At 38.5% G+C, this 19,842-nt stretch overlaps 1 protein-coding gene across 1 annotated transcript in view; it reads right to left on the minus strand.

Annotated features, from left to right (window-relative positions):
• Positions 1-860: 860 nt before the first annotated feature.
• BMP3 (bone morphogenetic protein 3) overlaps positions 861-19,842 on the minus strand; it is a 29,041-nt gene continuing 10,059 nt past the window's right edge. Inside the window, exons 2-3 of the mRNA XM_082464049.1 lie at positions 11,842-12,752; positions 861-4,794 (exon numbers count right to left, since the gene is read on the minus strand). Coding sequence (XP_082320175.1) covers positions 4,603-4,794; positions 11,842-12,752 — 1,103 coding nt within the window. The 3' untranslated portion in view covers positions 861-4,602. The remainder of the gene's footprint in view (positions 4,795-11,841; positions 12,753-19,842) is intronic.

The following is a 19,842-nucleotide window of genomic DNA, read 5'->3' on the forward strand; positions in this document are numbered from 1 at the left end:
ATAGGTGTAAACCGCAGCATGTCTACATTTCCTTATTTGGAAAATGAGAAGACTGGATTAGATAATAATAATAATTGATAGTAACTAAATCTTTATTCTGCTTCAGGCACTTGGCAACATAATTTACGTGTATAATCTCTTTAAACCTTGTAACAACCCTATAAGGCAAGAAGTTTATTTTAGATAAGTGAGGCATGGAGAGATTAAGGAACTTGTTCAACATGATCTTTAGAGTGCCCAGTAGTTACAAAATGCTATGGTTTTTAATTAAACAACACAGGCTGAATAAATGTAACAGAGATAGATTAACTGAGTGAAAATAATATGAAAGTATATTTTGTTTCTTAACCTCAGGTCATTTTTCTTCTTAAAGAGAAAGGTATAGCCTAAACAAAAATGGTGAAATATCACAATGATCAGATTAATTAAATTAGATGCTTATCATCCTAAAATGGACAGGACATGGTAACAATGACAGATGAAATAAAGTTACTGTCAAATAGCAGGCATCCAGAAAAAATTTTTCTAAGTGGAGTTTGTGGTTAAACCAGAAATGCCGAGAGAGAGCGGGAGAGAGAGAAAGAGAAGGAAAATATGAAACAATTCAAATTGAGTTTCTCAAGTTTGGAAGACATAAGAGTTTTCTTCTTCTGGGTATATTTCAATATTGTTTCACAGTGTTAAATATGTTTCATGTTATGTTGTTTGTAGGTTATGATACTCCATTCATGATACCATTTGAAAATGTTCAACTCTGTGCCCAAACTTTATTATCCCTTTTCAAATGCAGCACAGTTTTTCAACTTTTTCAAGTTTTGAAAATGCAGTCTTTCCCAATGATAAGTAGAGGAGAATGGGGAGGCGTTCAGTTAAGCAATTTTATTTCCAAACTGTATAGTGAAAAGCTCTCCATTACTGGAGGAAAGTGATACAAAGCCAGCAAAGCTTACACATCAGTAGTGAAGCGTCCTTCACAGTTTCACTGCAATACGCCCCTTTAGCAAATGTACTGAAGAACCAAATGTCATTTTGCATGTAATAATTGTAGTAAAAAGAACTTTTTCTCACCATCTAAGTATGAAAATTATTACCATTGTAGATAGGAAGGCAACAGTCATTAAATAAATTAAAAGCATCTTTAAAGTTTTTCCATATACATATATAAGTTATATTTTCAAAATTGCCATCGACTGTACAAGCATTCAGTTCTCAACTAAAACATTTACAGAAACTACTGTGGAAAGCCGAAGGGAAAGCTTGGTTTTTAGGAAAAGGGGATCATTTAAGCACCTATAAACTATATTAAAATACAATTCTCAAGGGAAAAAAGATATACAGAGAAGTCAGACTTACCCAAGGTATCGTATTTAATCTCATATTTAATCTTACACATCAGGTGTGCAAAACTATTTTTTAACCCAGCCTTGATACAACCAAGTCAATATCCAGACATTTCTTACTTGCTAGCACAGAGAAAAGTGAAAGACTAAACTGAATAATGAAATTATATAAAAAATTTTTATAAGCCAGACTGATAATAGTATTATACACATATGATTGTCTATGAAAATAATAAATGGGCAAAAAGGTTTTATTTTATTTTTTTCAGAAATGTTAAGGTAAAAAATCTTAGCTTAATGAATAAATGATCATCAGTTAATATATAGCTAAGTAAGTGTCAAAATTGATCTGGAATATTGTAGTCCTGAGATCTGGGGAGTCCAATCTTCCAGTTTAAATTCTACAACCCCAAATCCTGTAAATTGCATATTATTTACACAGGTTACAACAAAAAACTTTGAAAATACTATATCGACATCAGCAGTCCCTGAATTTGAATTCAAGAGAACAGTTACTGAAAAAAAATTCATTTTTAACTAACTGTGTGTGTGTGTCTCATATGTAGGAATGGGGGTGGGAGGTTGGTTGGAAGAGAAAGAGAGAGGAAAAGAAAGAGGTATGATTTAGGAAATGGCATTATAAATATAATTTCCCTTCTCATTAATGCCACTTTAATATCAAGACATTTATAAAAAGTTTATATAGTAACTATATAGATACTGGTACCTAACAAATTATGAAATAATCCCTCAATTTTCCAACTATTTCGTGTAAATTTTTATTAATTAAAATATTAACTCATTTATTTCAACCCCTACTTCAACCCCTTCAACCCCTTGAAAAGTAATCTTCCTTTACTTTGGGGGACTAAACATTTTCCCATTTAAACCATAATATTTGCTCAATACGGTAGAAAATGATGGTTACAAGGTCACTGAGAAATAACTACTGCTCAGACTCTTTCATTGTGTTGTAATTTTGTCATGTCAATTGTTCTTAAAGATAAAATATTATTTCGAGAATTTCTTTTTTTTTGGCCATTGTAGGATTTAATCTGTGACAAGTGGGCATCAATTTAAATGAAGAAAGGTAACAAACAGACATCAGGATAGAAGAAGACTGAGAAGTACAACTGGGCATTGCTAGAGGTTTTGGTTGATACCTTTCTAGAAAAAACTAAATTCAGAATTTCATTTCAATCTACCAATGAAAGAAAGGTTTTCTTTATTGAAAGACACTATGACCAGGATAGGGCAGGCACACACTGCCTCACTTCTATTATATAATTTTGCTTTCAAATTTTTGATAAAAGTCAGTAAAAAATAATGTCATCCCTTGTCTCATTTTGAATCTTTAACTTTATGCTACCAGAACAAAAAATGACTGGAAGAAACCATAGTAACTCAGGCACCAAGACTTAATTCATTATTTAGAACAGGTGTGTCTCATTCATGGCGTCAACACACACTCCAGAAGTGTCAAAAACTTCTTTTCATGGTACTTTTTTAATGGGTTTCCAATAAGATAGAAATACTACTTAAACCATGGAGGATGCCATACTCACTCATAAACACTGAAGAGTAGGATGCTTTTTCCTTTGGTTTATGAATAGCTATACTTGCAGTGTTTTTAAGCTCTATTGCTACCACCCATTCAAGGAAGATGTGTGTGACATAGCGAGTACTGCATTGTAAACCCAAGCTTTCGGTGGCAGAAAGGACTTCCAGCTCAACTACTCAACCTCTTTATTTTACCAGTGAAGACACTGAAGTTAACACATGTCTTTCAGAAAGTAGATGCTCAATTAGTATTTATTAAATTATGAACCACCATAGATAGCTATAGGCAGAGACAGAACAAAACCCCGTGTCTTCTGACACTTCACAGCCTCTGAAATGGCTTAGTTGACTCTAATCAGGTCAGACTGAACTGAGATAAGGATTAACCACAGATAGAATATCAGCAACAATCCACGGTCTGAAAACATTTCTGTCACACGCATAAATATAGTGAGGAAAAGATTTTTGAAACAATTTCTTGAAGGCTAAAGTGTAAGAGGAGATATTGATGACAAGTAGAAATGGGAAAGCGCCAAGAAGTGTCTATATTTGACTCCCATTCTTGTTGGATAATTCTTAGTGAGTTTTGCTAAAATGTAGATTCCCCATCTGAGCCAAAGGCCTTGATCCATGTGAAAAAGTGCCTGGACCTGGACGTGGCTGAACAACGATATTGAACGTGTGATTGTGATTAGATTGGTCACTTAAAGAAACCTCCAACATTCCCTCCACTTCTGAGCCTTGGCATCTACTGATTACTTCATAGGAAGTAAAGGCATAACAAGAGAATTAAACATTTAACTGAATTTTTAAGTTCCATTTAAAAGAACAAATGAAAGCACTCATGGAAAATAGATATGGAAGAAGAATTACGTCTGGGTTGTTGAAAATTGGGTTGCTGGTTCCCTTTCCTGGGAGGCCATGAAATGAAAACATCAGTATTATTTCCAAATAAATGGCTGAGCCAAGTGGTAACTCTCTGCATATGCTTTTGGATCAGTCTATTCTTTTTGGTAAAGTTCTCATAACTGAATGGTGCTTGCCAGAACATGAAATGAAAAAAAACAAGAATCCTGTGCAGACTGAACTATAAAGCCATGTTAAGCAAACCTTCCTAAAGAGGGCACAGGCCCCTGGCAATGTGCTCACGTCCATCTACACTGACAGCATACACTCTGCCCTCAGCTAGTCACACGATGACCTGTAGAGACAAACACAGGTAAACAAGTCTCCACAAATTTTAAGATAAACATCAGAGCTGATTGGATTATTTAGCACTTGCTGCGTTGCTCAGGAATCTAAGGCAATAAGCCTACTTTAAGATATGAAATGATTCTATTCTCTATGAGCAGAGATCAATGATAAGCTATTGGGTTTTTCCAATCTATTTTCAAAGCCCATTACAAAAATAAATCAGTGTGTTCTCTAATAGTTCTAAAAACAGTTTGATCACTTTTCTTGCGTGATTTTTTTTTTTTAAAGAAAGAGATGTCCATATGTTCTAAAATCTTGCTTTGAGTTACATTCAGAAACAGATACAGTCCAGTTCTCCCTGGTGGAAATCATCAGTCTATTTACTCATTCTCTTTTGACTATTACAAAATCTTTTGAAATGAAAGGCATTGGCAGTGCCAAAAAAAATAAAAGTCCATAAAAATAAACTAATGATTGAATTAAGCATTCAGATGAGTTCTTTGCCGGGTTATCTGCAAGCGCAAGACTCTACCGTCATGTTCGGATATACCTTAAGTACCACATTCTTATTTTCATCAAAGAATAAGATGCTGAGCGAGGACATCTTTTCTGGCACACAGCAAGGCTCAGGAATCCCAGGAACGACGCCCACAGCTCTCACTATACTCTGGATGGTAGCATGATTTGATGGCTTCAAAGACTGGAAAAGAAAATGGAGAACACCAGTTAGGTGGAACTGCTTTTCCGCTCTCCAGCCCTCATCGCTAAAATGTATATATTATGAATTTGTTTCAACAGCTTACTAAAGCCCTGGCATCATTACACATTCAACCCAACCTCCAATATCACCATCACCAAAACGGTGATTTGTCATTTACTAAGTGCCGGCTCAGTGCCAGGCATGTTCTGTGTAGTATTTCTAATCCTTACAACAAAACAACCATCTCGTACATTTTACAGGTAGAGACATAGACTCAGAAAGCTTAAACGACATGTCTAAAGTCATGTAGACATGTAGATTGAGGATTTTAATCCAGTTTTTAATGCAAGAATCGTTTAATTAAAAATGACTTACTCCCCAGAGGATTAATACACCCTAGGTTGTTTTGGATAACAGGATTGCAACGGAAACAATTTGATCTTGATCCTACGCTAATCATAAAGAACCCTTAACAAGAACCTATTTAACATAGATATTTTTGCCATTGCTATAGTGAAATTTATACTTTGTTTTAAAAATAACACCGGCGTGTCGAGAGGCATTGATTTAGTTAATGATTACCACCAGGATGAATTGATGGTGATTACACAATTGGCCACTGGGGGTCACTGTTGCTCAGTGGGTTCAGACTTAAAGGTTGTAGCGCCTTCTAAGTCTCGGGCACATCCTCAGGGAATAATCTAGAGGGCCTGAGGTTATCCCATAGCTGTCAGAAGTTTGACCAAAGAAACCTGGGTAAAAGCTGTTCCCCAGAAATGCCAAATGGGATCATTAACATCCACGGGAGACGTGTGGTTTTATCTAGAGAGTATCATCCAGCTCTGCTAAGCATTGAAGACTGGTCACTTGCCCAAGCCCAGAATGCTTAGGTATTGCCAGAGTGGTAAGAACGTCTTCATGAGCGGTGCCACAATTTTCAACATTAGTTCTCCCCAATGTCTCTTTTAAGCAGATGAAACCAGTTTTGTTTCAAACAAATTTAAAAACAGGAATTTGGTAACTTGCCAGAGATCATGTGTCAATTCAGGAGTGGGATTTAGGCCAAAACTCTGGTTTTCTAATGTCAAGATTTTGAGCCATGTTTCAGAGGCACCTCTGCCCCCAGTGAATTAATTGGTATTCTCATTTTACACACCTAAAACTCCCAGTATGGGAAACTGGAACAAGTTAAAAGGTTAAGAGTATATACAAGCCAAGGAAGAAGCAAATAATATAGAAAGCTGGCACAGTGTAAAAAAAAAATAGGATTGGGGGAAGGGGGGCAGAAAAAGGGCAAATCTGATTTGTCTCATTTCATCTTTCAATCTTAGTGAAAAAAAATTATCCATACATTAGATTTCAACATTATTGCTAACAGGCACAAATTATTTTAAAATTAGTCTCGATGATGGCCAGCTGCCTTATTTACTCTTTCTTCCTAGAGATTTTAAGTGTGTTAAGAAGAGTAGTTAACTTACAATTAAGTAGCATTGCAAAGAAAGGTATTCTCTCCCCTTAAGGATAAGAAGTCTATGTTGCTCTATTTTGCATATCATGTGCCCTGTGGCATCAATACTATCTGTGTAATTGACAAACTGCAATCCATATTGTACAACAGGGCTCAATGGCCACTGTTTGCTATTTCATTAGTATTGGTGATTTCTAAAGAAAACTTTTGCAGCTACACTTTTCTCTACTAATTTATTTTTAAGATTCCATCATCCAAACAGCATATGATAATGCTCCAAAGGATTTTTTTAAAACCATAGATTTTATGACAATATTCTGTTATTGTTAATGTTTTACTGACTCCTATACTATTTAATTTTCATATAAAGTAGATCTATTTAAGTAGACGAGGACTTGATCCATAAATCCTGCTGTGCACGGCTAGTCCTGAAGCAGAGCTGGCTCTCTAGGCACTGAATTAATACTTGCCAAATGGATGAAATACTTATAAATAATAACATACCCTCCATTGTACCTATTTCTGTGGAAATAATTCCCATCAACAAAAATAAAAGGTTCTGAGCAAATGACCTGGCGCAGATATGGAAAATATTCATGGCTGTTCCCTAGGAAAATTCCTGTCATTTTTTTTGTTGTTGTTGTTAAAGCTCTAACTCACAAATGATAGATTCAGGAACTTTGAGCTGTCTCTGGTGGGCTCACTGGAATCCAGGTGCAAGCCCTTGATTCCCTGCTGGTGTGTCTTATCAGTAACCTCTCTGTTTTCGAGGGAGTTGTCCCCTTTTTTCTCACTGTGAAGGTCTCTGATCAAGCTGCCATGACCAGGAATAATTATTTCATGCACAAAAGATCCATGCGGTCATTTGCTAGTGTGGAGCATTTGCCAGTTTATCATTTTTGTTTGTTTTTGAGCTCCGATTACATTTCTCAGGACCCTCTTTACGTAACTTAAGAAACCTAGCGATGACAAATGCAAACCTGTGTTGTTTTTCTCCCCAGCCTCCCTTTTTATTGAAGGTGAAACATGACATCGACATCTGTTTAGGTCATTTTTTAAATTTTTTGCTTAGGTAGCTCGGTACATCAAGATTTAGGATTTTTAGAGTTCGTCTTCATGATCAGAGATTGGAACTGGAAACCTCAGGAAATTCATTGAGGGCGCATCATTTTGACCTCATCCATGTGAATTTCTTCTTTATATAGGATGCCTGGTTCAAAGTGTTTAGCTTCTTTGCTCCCTAATTCTGCGTCTTTGCTGTTCCCAGCCTTTGCACCATTCCATGCAAAAAGTCCTTCACTCCTCCGATCCTTGCTGGTTCCCTTGGACCTCTGTCAGCAACAATGGCTCAATCATTCTCATCTGAAATCTCTGTTTTCCATCTCTTTTATGGTGGTGAGGGGAGGCAAAACGCCTACGGCTTGGCTAAAGCTACATGGGTATTTCTCATCTCATGGCAGAATGCCAGGGGTCTCTCTCCCTGGGAGGACAGATTGGCTGTAGGGGCTAGAAATCAGAAAAATTCAAGCTGCCGTGTCTGTGAATGAAATCTGCAGTGGTCAGGCCCGCACCTGCCAAGCTGTGGATGATGTCCTCGAGTTGAATTTGATTACAAATGCATTAGCAGGGGAGAGTATGTCATCAGCTCCAAGCCTTCATTCCTGACTCAGGCCATGGGGTTTCGCTCTACACTCTTCCAATCCAGCCCACATGGGTGTGATAGCCCAGAAACTATCTAATTGGAATCAGTGAAAGGGCAAAGCCTGGAATTTGGGAAAGGCAGAACACAGCTGTTCTGAATTACAGACAGGTTGTCAACTTTTGCAGACAAAGAACCCGCTCTAGAGAGCAGGCCCTCACTCAGGAGGCCAGAAGGAAGGAGGGCCAGCAGAGGAGTCTGGCCTGGGAGAAATTTTCTCTGGGGCAAAATGTATATCTACAGTCTGAAAGTTCTTTGGCACCTCACTTATTCCACATGTGTTTGTACTGATCTGGTCAGAGACATTGTTTTCCTCTGTTGCTCAGACTATACTTTTATTGAAATAGTTTACTCTGCTTACCATGCTGGACACCGCTGATAACAGCAACACTGATTAGTTACCCCTGACGTCACAGCTTCACACTGCTTCACGCTTCCCATCCTTTAGGTGACTGTACCATTTGAAAGACACAAAGCCTGGAACACTTAAAGGGAACCACTAAAAAGCCTGAAAAGCAGATCCACACAAGGTGATGAGAGACTGAGAACTCCACATCACAGCCAAACTTCTACTCTAAACTTGGCAGAAGGAAATCTCCAACTCAGAGAGAAAACACCCTTATCCCTGTTACGTCTCCCTATAGTTCTGATGCCATCTCAAGTTGTGACAAATATTATCATGAGTTCAGTGCTGCAACCAATGCCCTCCTGATTCTGTTACCCTCCAAAGAGGTTATGGACTATTGGACCGAAGGGAGAATCCAGTTTGAAGTTTTGTGATGTTTAAAAAGGGGTAACAGGGGGCTTCCCTGGTGGCGCGGTGGTTGAGAATCTGCCTGCCAATGCAGGGGACACGGGCTCAAGCCCTGGTCTGGGAAGATCCCACATGCCGCGGAGCAACTGGGCCCATGAGCCACAATTACTGAGCCTGCGCGTCTGGAGTCTGTGCTCTGCAACAAGAGAGGCTGCGATAGTGAGAGGCCCGTGCACCGCGATGAAGAGTGGCCCCTGCTTGCCGCAACTAGAGAAAGCCCTCACATAGAAACGAAGACCCAACACAGCCATAAATAAATAAATGAATGAATGAATTAAAAAAAAAAAGGGGGTAAGAAACATATACAAAACTTTTTCTTGTCTTACATCTTTTATTCTTTTGACCTCTTTTCCTAAGTGGTTTTTCTTCAGTCCCCTACATTTGATTTTCTATTCTCCTCAGTCCATTGGCCATTAATACAGCAATAATAATAAACAATTGCCATTAATAATCATGTCAATGGCAAAAATTTATTGAATGCCTACTAAGCACAAGGTGATCTATGATCTCATTTTCCCACTGTTTTCATCATGTAGATACTATGATATTTTTATTTACTGCGGTAACTGTTTCAAAGATGAGAAAACTAACATACAGAAAGTTTGAGTAACTCCTCCCACCCCAGCAAAAAAAATACAAAAAACACAAAGCTGGTAAGAGGTGGAACCAAGATTTAAGGCAAAAGGATTTGACGACTCAAAGTACGATGTGTGAACCAGTAGCACCAGCAACATCCAAGGGCTTGTGAGATACATAGAATATTAGGCTCGAGCCTCAGAACCACTGCATCAGAACCTACAGATTAACAAGATCCTGAGGCAAATTGCAGCCATCTTAAGGTTAAGGAACCCAGCTATGGGGCTTCCCTGGTGGCGCAGTGGTTGAGAATCCGCCTGCCAATGCAGGGGACACGGGTTCGAGCCCTGGTCTGGGAAGATCCCACATGCCGCGGAGCAACTAGGCCCATGAGCCACAACTACTGAGCCTGCGCATCTGGAGCCTGTGCTCCGCAACAAGAGAGGCCGCGATAGTGAGAGGCCCGTGCGCCGCGATGAGGAGTGGCCCCCACTTGCTGCAACTAGAGAAAGCACTCGCACAGAAACGAAGACCCAACACAGCCAAAAATAAATAAATAAATAAATAAAAAATAAAAATAAAGGCATTCCTTTAAAAAAAAAAGTTTAAAAAAAATTAAAAAAAAAAAAAAAAGAAACCCAGCTATGATCGAGCATACACATTTAATCATTCTGTTGCACTACCACACTCCTTTCCTTAAACTTATCTCTTCTATTCTTAACTAACGCTCATAAGTTTTTGAATTATTATTCTTTAGATCACTGAGAGCCATGATGAAGATCTATGGAAGCAAGGTTTTTGAACAGGAAAAGCAAGCGGAGCCAACAGGAAATGGGAGAGGTAAATTGGGGTAATTGCGGAGACCAGGCCAGGTAAGCTAACTGACTAAGTATCTCCACGTTATCATGGCTCCCTGGGTCTTAAAATCTGGAGTCAAGAGGAAAGAGGGAAACTCCTTCCCCAGGCTACCTAGAAGAAACCACAGTTTATGAGAGTGAGAGGAATTATTTGGAAGACTCAGAGACCCACTTAAAATCAGTCATCCCAGGTTTAGAGACAGTTTGAATCCATTTCTGCCTCAATGCCACAAAGCAAGCCACACTGTAAAATAGAGATTCATCACTGCCTGTTATATTTGGCATCTTTGTTGTGTGTTTTAAATGCTATCCCAGTTCGACCAAGTTTCGTTTGATCAGTAAAATGTCCTTTATAAATATTTAGACAAGATAAGGCAGTTTATGTCATTATAAATGTATATAATGCTTACTTTGTGTTTGCGTTGACAAAACATGGAATTCACAAGGTCTAGAAAATGTAGAAAGCTCATCCTCCTGAGACATTGTAACAGGAAAATGGGATTTCAGTCAAGGTCCTGGCCCTGAGGCTGACCTGGTCTTGTTCAGTCGGCCCTTTGCTTTATGGGTGTGTTGCCCTTAGCATCCCAATGATCACAGGCCTGTAACATGAACAAGCTGCTTTAAAGGTCTGTAGGCAGAAGTTGGTCACTTTTTGAGGCAAAGGGGTTTTTTCCTCCATCAACATACAATAGCAGAAGTTGATTCACTTCAAGTTTTGCAACAAACAAACAAACAAAAACAAAACGAAACAAAAAAAAAACTTATTCTTCCTCTGAATTCTATTTCTAGGAACACTTTTCATTGTATAATTCAAATTGTTAACAAGCTAAGAATGAAAGTGCAGCAATAAGCTTAACGGAAGGCAAAGGGGTACAAATATGTTTTATTAACTCTAAATTCAAAGAGAACAGTCACTGGGACTTGCTGTGCAAGATGGAGGTGGGGTTGGGAAGGCTTCTGAGAATATATCTGTCAGGATTCTGAGTACTGATAGGAGGAAGTTCAGTCCATCGATTTTGGAAGAGGCACAGGTAAGCTCTGACCGGATGAAATGCGTCTTAGAAGTCTACAGAGTCATCGTTCTCTATTCTGACTCCTGTTTTGATATTTATCAGAGAAGCAAATGATATAAGCATCTGGTGGATTTCATGAGGCAAGTTTTCCCAGCCCAACCCTGGTGCTAAGCCCCATGACAATTCATCTCACAAGAGACTATCAAAAATGTTCTGAATCAGGGCATCAGTCCAATTAGTCCTTCCTTTTGCTCTCATGACATTCACTCTTTCCCTGAATACCCCCTCAAAGATCAGCCTTCTACCACTTGGCGCTTGCTTGTTGTGGACCGGCACAGATTCACATGTGACCAGGTAGCTGAATATGCACTGTGTTTGGAAACAATGCAAAAAACATGCTTTACACATACATTTTTTTCTCATATCCTTCTTCATACCAATATTGACTTCGTATTACTTTAACAACCATTAAAGAAAAACCAAGCATAACCACGTTACCTATTACACTTCAGAATGCAAGAATAAAGGTCCAGATGGATTTTGTAAATGAAAACACACACTCAACTTGTGCCTTTCTACTCTGTGGAAATAGGAAGGACAGGACAAAGAACAATGGCTACCTTTGGCATGGGGAACTGGCATGCTCCGGAGCAATAATAGGCATCAAAGGACTTGGGGGAGATAATCCATTCACTCCAGCCAATATCTGCAAAGTCCACTTTAAGGTACCGCCTGGCACAATTGCGAGGTTCAATCCATTGCTTTCTTCTCGCCTTCTTCAGGGTCTGTTCATCAAACTGGAGTGTCTGGCTCTTCTGGTGAGGTCCCTTTCTCTGTTTCTTTTTGTTCTTACTCTTTTCAGGGGGCTGAGTCTGAAGAGTCTTGTAAGGTTTTCTCTCCTCCCATACCCCATCCTCCTTATACTGATATTCTGCCCCAGGAAGCTCATTGTTCTGCAGAGGTAGCAGGACCCCAGTAGAGCGCTTCTTCCTCCGTTCAGTAGAAAGGGCAGCCCTGATATGGCTATCCAGTTTGGGCACAGCTCCAGTGGGGAAATTCCGGTGTCCTTGCAAGCTTGATACCACACTCTCGGGCTCAGAAATTGCAATATCATTGGCATACACCAAGATATAAGGCTCAGGAAAGGGTGTTATCTTCTTCGGCAGCTGGTGTCCTTTGGAAGTAATGTTTAATCCTATGAGGAACTCCTCATTTTCTTTGGCTTTCCTCAAAAGTTGAGTGATGTCTTTAGACAACCAGGAAACAAAATCTCGATGAAGTTTCGCTCCATCTACTGAAAGATGACCCAGGAGTTGACTTTGGTTTCCGGTGGATTTGAGGATCCATGTAGAGAGCTCAATCTGACTGTGTTTCCTTTGGGTATGACGTGAGCATCCTTGGGACACAGGACAACTCAGGCTGATATTTATTAGCTCTCCAATATAGAAATACAGTGTGGCAGATAAAATGTTTTCAGACTTGGTTAGAGAAGTCAGGTTAAAAATATGCAGTTTCTCATTTTCAAGGGTCCCTAGGAAGAAAAAAAAAAAAAAAGAAAGTAAACAGGAGTAAACGTGACCCCTACCTCACATCATATACAAAAATTAATTCAAAATGAACGAATGACCTAAATATAAGTACTAAAATTATAAAATTCTTAGAAGAAAACATAGGGGTAAAATCTTCATGGCTTTGGATTTGACAGTGGATTTTTATATATGACACCCAAAGTGCAAGTAAGAAAAGAAAATAACATATAAATCAAAAAAGTAGATAAATCCATAAAATAGGTAAACTGGACTTCATCAAAACTTAAAATTATGTGCATCAAAAGACATTATCAAGAAAGTCTGTACAACCTATAAAATGGAGAAAATATTTTCAAATCATATATATGATAAAATCTAGGACCCAGAATATAAAAATAACCCTTACAACTCAAAACAAAAAGACAAACAGACCAATAAAAAATGAGCAAAGGAATCAAATAGACATTTCTCCAAAGAAGATATACAAATAGCCAACAAGCACATGAAAAGATACTCAACATCATTAGTCATCAGAAAAATGTAAATCAAAACCAAAATGAGGTACCATTTGACATATACTAGGTTGGCTATAATAAGAAAAACAAGATAACAAGTGTTAGTGAGGATGTGGAGAAATTGGAACACTTTTACATTGCTGGCTATAATGTAAAATGGTTCAGCTGCTGTGGAAAACAGTTTGACAATTCCTCAAAGTTAAACATAGAAATATCACATGACCCCACAATTCTACCCCAGGTATAAACCCAAAGGAATTGAAAACAGGTGTTCAAACAAGTACACGTACATGCATGTTTATAGCAGCGCTACTCTTCACAATAGCCAAAAGGTAGAAACAACTCAATGTCCATCAATGGGTGAATGGATAAATAAATGTGGTATAGTCATATAATGGAACATTATTCAGCCATAAAAAGGAATGAGGGATTGATAATACTACAATGTGGACTAACCACAATTGAAAACATTGTGCTAAATGAAAGAAGTCAGACACAAAATGTCCCATGTTGTACGATTCTATTTACGTGAAATATCCAGAACAGGTAAAGCCATAGAGACAGAATGCAGACTAGTGTTTACCAGGGACTGGATGTGGAGAAATTGCTTAATGGGTAGGGGGTTTTACTTTGGGATTATAGAAATATTTTGGAACTAGATAAACCTGGTGGTTGCACAACACTGTGAAGGTACCAAATGCCCCTGAGTTGTTCACTTAAAAATAGCTATGCTTAAATTATGTAATTTTCACCACAATTAAACAAAAGGAGTAATTTTATAAACTGGATGAAGATGAAAGCAAGGATCAGCCATTTTTACTAATTTTCTCTTTCCTTTACTGAAACACACTTGTAAACTTAGTGGTATGAGAGCTGAGAGTTCTGGCTTTTAATTATGAGACTGCCAAGAACTATGCCTGTAATTTTGGCACAGTGCCATGATAGCATCTTATCTGAAGCAGCGTCTAGCCTATTGGTTACAAGCATTAGTGGAAGTACATTCACTTTGATTCAATTCCTGGCTCAGCCGCTTATTAACTATGTAACTAGTGTTCTCATTCATTAAATGGAATAATACTCCTGTCATCAGAATTAAATGAGATGTGTGTAAATCAGTTCAGGGGGTCCAGTAAGTGTTTCTTAAGTACAAATTATTATTGTTATTAGTGCTGGTGTTAACTGTAATACAGGGATTACCCCTTCTTCTATCTTCCTCACAAAGTTAAGGGTGCAGGATGAGGGTGGGTAAGCAAGACCATACAGCTCCATCTTCAGATAACATCTGAAAACATGAGTCACACATTAGAAAGTGTCATGAAGAATTAGTGCTGTTGTGGAGCTTGTCTAAAGTTTATGACATTACATGAACATAAGAGTTGAATTGCTTCTATAGAGTGCAACAAAATTATTGAAACTGAGCAATTTGTACATCCAAGTCTTCAGATGCAGAAATGAGAGAGAGTAACAGAATGGACGATTGATTAGTAAGGGCAGAAATTGGTTCCTGTTCTTGAGATCATCGAATGAGCTAATGGTAAGGCTGAGCTTAGGCTCAAGAATCCCCTGTCCTGGGATCGGTCACCAGAGCCTGGGTCCTCCTCCATACACTTGTTTCATATACATATTTGTTTCAGAAACATACACGCAATCGTGAAATTATGCTCTTGATCAAAAACATATTTTAGTAAAAACATTTTTATAAAGATCTGGAAACTTAAAATGAGTTCATTGAGTCCCCATGTATAAGGGAAGTGCAGTGGGAAACATATTTTACTCATTTCTAACATAGTGTGAGGGAAAAGGAGTAAACTGCCATTTGTGAATGTTTGTATAATCCATGACACCAGGATAATATTTTACAGACCTTTATAACAAAGCCATGGCATCAGACTTGTTCAGACTCTAGCTTTAATTCATACTTTTAATTCATGCATTCAAAGAGCGTGTACTTTTACCCAGATGGAAGTTTTAAATGGAAGGAAGAGAAGTCACTCTGTTCTAAGTATGTGGCAATCAGGTGGTTGCCAAACGAACACAGTGGCAGGGAAGAAATGAACTCCGAGGGATGTGGGTGGTCGTGTCTTATTGGGGAAACCAATCCTACTCCTTTCCCTACATTTTGCTTCAAACTATTTCCTTCTTTCACACACGTTTCCAGACACCTTGTGCCCTGCTGTTAACGAGCCTCCGCCTTGTGTCTAATCTTCAATATCGTCTCATAAATGTCACAGAACTCGCCATATTGCCTCTTCTGATGGCTTTAATTTTAATTCAGTGCCTTCGTTTGAAGTCAAAACCCTATGGCCCAGCCTCAGCTCCACCACACCCAATAGCTGTACTCAGGCAAATTACCTAAACTCTTCGAGTCTCAGTTTGCTCACCTGTAAAATGAACCCAATAGTATCAACGGCAGAGTTGTTGTGAGAATTAATTGAAAGAATGCAGGTAATGCACATAGCCCTTAGGAAAAAACCCAATGAATGTTAGCTAACTAGACCTGCAATGTCCACTAGGATAGCAACTAGTCACTTAAGTTTGAATTGAGATGTGCCGTAAGTGTAAAATACACACTGTATTTCGAAGCCTTAGTATAAAATATCACATTAATATATTTTATATTGATTACGTGATGAAATCATAATATTTGGATACACTGGGTTAAATGTTGTGATACTGTGTTTTATAATAAGAAATACATATTTGGTCTTCGTCTCCGTTTCTGGTCTAGAACTCCGAAAACTCTAGGAATTTCCTAAGTGATGAGAGCCATAAGGTGTCCTTTGTTATGTTAATGAGGTGACTTTTGGAGGTCACCTAAGAATGGGGTCTGGCTGCCTGGGAACCAACCCTGTGATTGGGGATTTGCACTTTCAGCTCTAATCCCCACCTCTGGGGTGGGGAGAGGGGCTGAGGGTTGAATTAATCACCAATGGCCAATGATTTAATCAGCCATGGCTACATAATGAAGCTGTAACAGGGAAGAGCCAAGTCTGACAACATATTGGATCTGTTTCTTTTACTTTAACCTTTGCCTTCCGCTGCTGCTTTTGTTCACTAAAAGGATACTGTCTGTACATAATGGCCTGCCTTGGGGAACCCTGTTCCTCTGCCTGAATGTTAAACCAAAGTGCCTTTGTTCAGGGAAACATACGGACTCTGTCCACCTGTGGATGGCTGCAAGAAAGAAGAAATGAACACATCCCCTCCCCGAGGCTGGCCATTCCAGGGGATATTCGCAAAACTTATGGCCTTTTTACTTTACTTCCTCATCTCCTCTCCCTCTCTGTGCTATAAAAGAAACTGGCATCCAAACCCTGATAAGATGGTTTTTCGGAGACACTAGTCTGCCATCTTCTTGTCCTTTGCAAATAAAGTCGTATTCCTTGACTCAACACCTCGTCTCCAATTTTTTGTCCTGTCCTGTGGCGAGCAGAGCAAACTTGGACTTGGTAACAAAGCCTCCATAAAAATTTTAAAAAACAAGGTTTGGAGAGCTTCTGGGTTGGTGAACAAACGGAGATTGGGGAGAGTGGAATGCCTAGAGAGGGCATGGAATCTCCAAGCCCTTTCCCCTACCTTGCCCTCTGCATCTCTTTTATCTGGCTGTTCCTGAGTTATATCTTTTTATGCTAAACTGGTAAGCTAGTGAGTAAATGGGTTTCCTGAGTTCTGTGAGCCACTCTGGCAAATTAACCAAACCCAAGGAGGAGGCTGTGGGAAACTCCAATCTGTAGCTAGTTTGGTCAGAGGCACAGGAAACAACCTGAGTTCGGGGCTGGCATCTGAAGTGGAGGACAGTCTTGTGGGACTGAGCCCTTTACCTAGGGAATTTGATGCTGTCTTCGGGTAGATGGTGGGAGAATTCAGTTGAATTCTCAGACCCCCTGCTGGTGTTCAAGAATTGCTTGTTGGTGTGGGCGCAGAACATTTAAAATGGAATATATTATTGAAATTAATTCCTCCTTTCGCTTCTCATATTTTTTAATGTGGCTACCAAAATTTTTAAATTACATATGTGGCTCACATCTGTGGTTCAAAGTAAATTTCTCTTGGACAGTGGAATGACCACCATTTTTGTGGTCATATAGCCCAAAAGGAAAGAAAAAAGGCATTGTTTTTCAAAGGTGGTGAAGAATTAGGAATTTGCTAAACATGAATATGCAAACCAAAATGTAAGTTGAGCAAAAGATTATTTTCTTGGAATGCAACACACCTTCCTTTATTAAGGACATATTATATTAAGATAATTTTGGTGAATACTTTAAAATTTTCCCTCCAGCTGTAGCTAATCAGTTCAATCTGCAATCAAAAGTCTAAGACCAACAGACTGCTCTAAAATAGAGTTAAATGGGCAGTTGAGCAACAGTGCTTTATGGCAAAGCAATTATACACATAGCTTCAATTGTGTTATTTGTGTATTACACATATACAACCACTACAACCAACAAAGAACAGGAACTAAAGCAAAACAAATGTTTTACTTTAATAAATATGAATTGAATACCTATTAGGTGCTGGACCCTTGGCTGGGTCCCAGGGCTGCCCAGTGGCCACTGCTGTCCACACCAGGACAAGGGGAAAAGATTAATATGCAGGTAGCTACACCGTGATGATGCTACTTTCCGTCAAAGTCAAAGGTATTAACTATGCTTTTGGACCACAAAGGAGGGAGCAATGAACTTTCCCCATGTATGGGGAAGAGGGACATATGGGGAAGATGCAACCTTTAACCAGACTTTTAAGAATGAGGAGAGAAAGACAAATATCATATGATATCGCTTATATTTGGAATTTAAAAAAAAAGATATAAATGCGCTTATATACAAAATAGCAATAGACCCACAGACATAGAAAACAAGCTTATGGTTACCAAAGGGGAAGGTGGGGAGGGATAAATTAGGAGGTTGGGATTAACAGATACACACTACTATATATAAAATAGATAACCAACAAGGAACTACTGTACAGGGAACTACACTCAATATTTTGCAATAACCTATAAGGTAAAAGAATCTGAAAAAGAATATATATATATGTATAACTGAATCACTTTGCTGTATACCTGAGACTAACACGGCATTGTAAATCAACTATACTTCAATTAAAAAAAAAAATGAAAGGAAAAGGGAGTGTTGGGGAGGAGATAAAAGCAGCACATTCTAGCCACAAGCAGTGTGGGACATCTGGAAGATTTTGCATGAGCAATATTTCCAATGTTTAATGGAAACTTACAAAAATATCCCAGATTAACGTGGTTATTCGAAGTCCTCACGGACACCTAAGCTGCTGAAATTCAGAAAAGGAATGGCCAATTCACATTTAGCTCCTAACTAAAGGTGTTGTATGATACGTAGCACTCGATGCCTTTGCTATTTCCACCCAGATGAGGAGACGCATTACCTCTGCCTGCCCTAGATCTCCCTCCTCCCTACGTCTTTTAAAACAATGAGCTAGAAGTCTCAACAGTTCCACAAAACATTCCTTGATTTCTTTAACCCATACTTTATTTTTGCCTTCCCTGACTTTAAACATTTCATTTCCGTGCAAGTCAATGCTCTTTTCCCTAAAGCAAGTCAACAAATACTTAGTCTTTATAAACGGACAAAAAGAGGAGTTAGAGAGCTGCATGGAGTTGAGTAGATGAGTGCAGTAGAGTATATAAGATAAGATAAATACCTCCCTGCAAGTTGAAATATGTGGTAATAATATCTATTCAATTACTCTCATGCTTTTTTAGATTTTATATTAAATTAACTTTTCAAAAAAGTATCTTCTCGTATACTTAACAACAGGAGTTTCGCAGTAGCCTTCTCTCTCTTCCCCATGAGTAGCAGACTTATCTGTGAAGAAGATATCTATGTTGAAATATCAGTGAATGGAAAATGCTTTCGTGTTCACTTTTTCTATTCTTCTGAAATATTCCGATACTTACTTATTTGGAATCGATGAATCCGGAAACGGAGGTATACTTTCTGGTTAATAAGAACAAACGTATAATAATAATATTAAAAAGCAATGGCAGATGTTATCAGGTTACAAAACAATAGTTTATGTATTTTTAGGCTCTTGGTAGTCTTCAGGTATTAGAGAACGTTACTGTGCCACGCCAATCCAATTCTATCTAGAGTTGCATGCTTAATTCTGGGTGCCCTCATTTTAACTAGTTTATTGATATAAAAGAGAGCAACTAGGAAAGTAACCAAGATGTTGGTCTTAAAGTTATTTCTTACAAATTTGAGTTAAATAGAGAATACGTGCTCTGGAAGAAGAAAAAAAAAAAAAGGTTAATCGGTGACATGAGAATTGTTTGCAAATATTTGAGGGGCTGCAGAGAGATCAGGTTTTTTCTTGTCAGTGTCAAAGATGAGAATTAAGTCTAAAGGTGATAGCTGAATGGAACCAGAATCAAGGTCAACGTAAGTAATGACTTTCTAAGTGTCTAGCCTGAGGGTGAGACCCCTGTGGGACCAGGCAGACAGAAGAGAGATGGTCATAATTCAAGACTATTACAGGAGGATCTCTTTATGGTAGGGAAGGTGTGAAAAGTGAACTAGGTAACCTCTCAGATCCCTTGCAA

The sequence above is a fragment of the Balaenoptera physalus genome (genome assembly GCF_965194825.1).
Source record: "Balaenoptera physalus genome assembly, chromosome: 5".
NCBI classification, from domain to species: domain Eukaryota; kingdom Metazoa; phylum Chordata; class Mammalia; order Artiodactyla; family Balaenopteridae; genus Balaenoptera; species Balaenoptera physalus.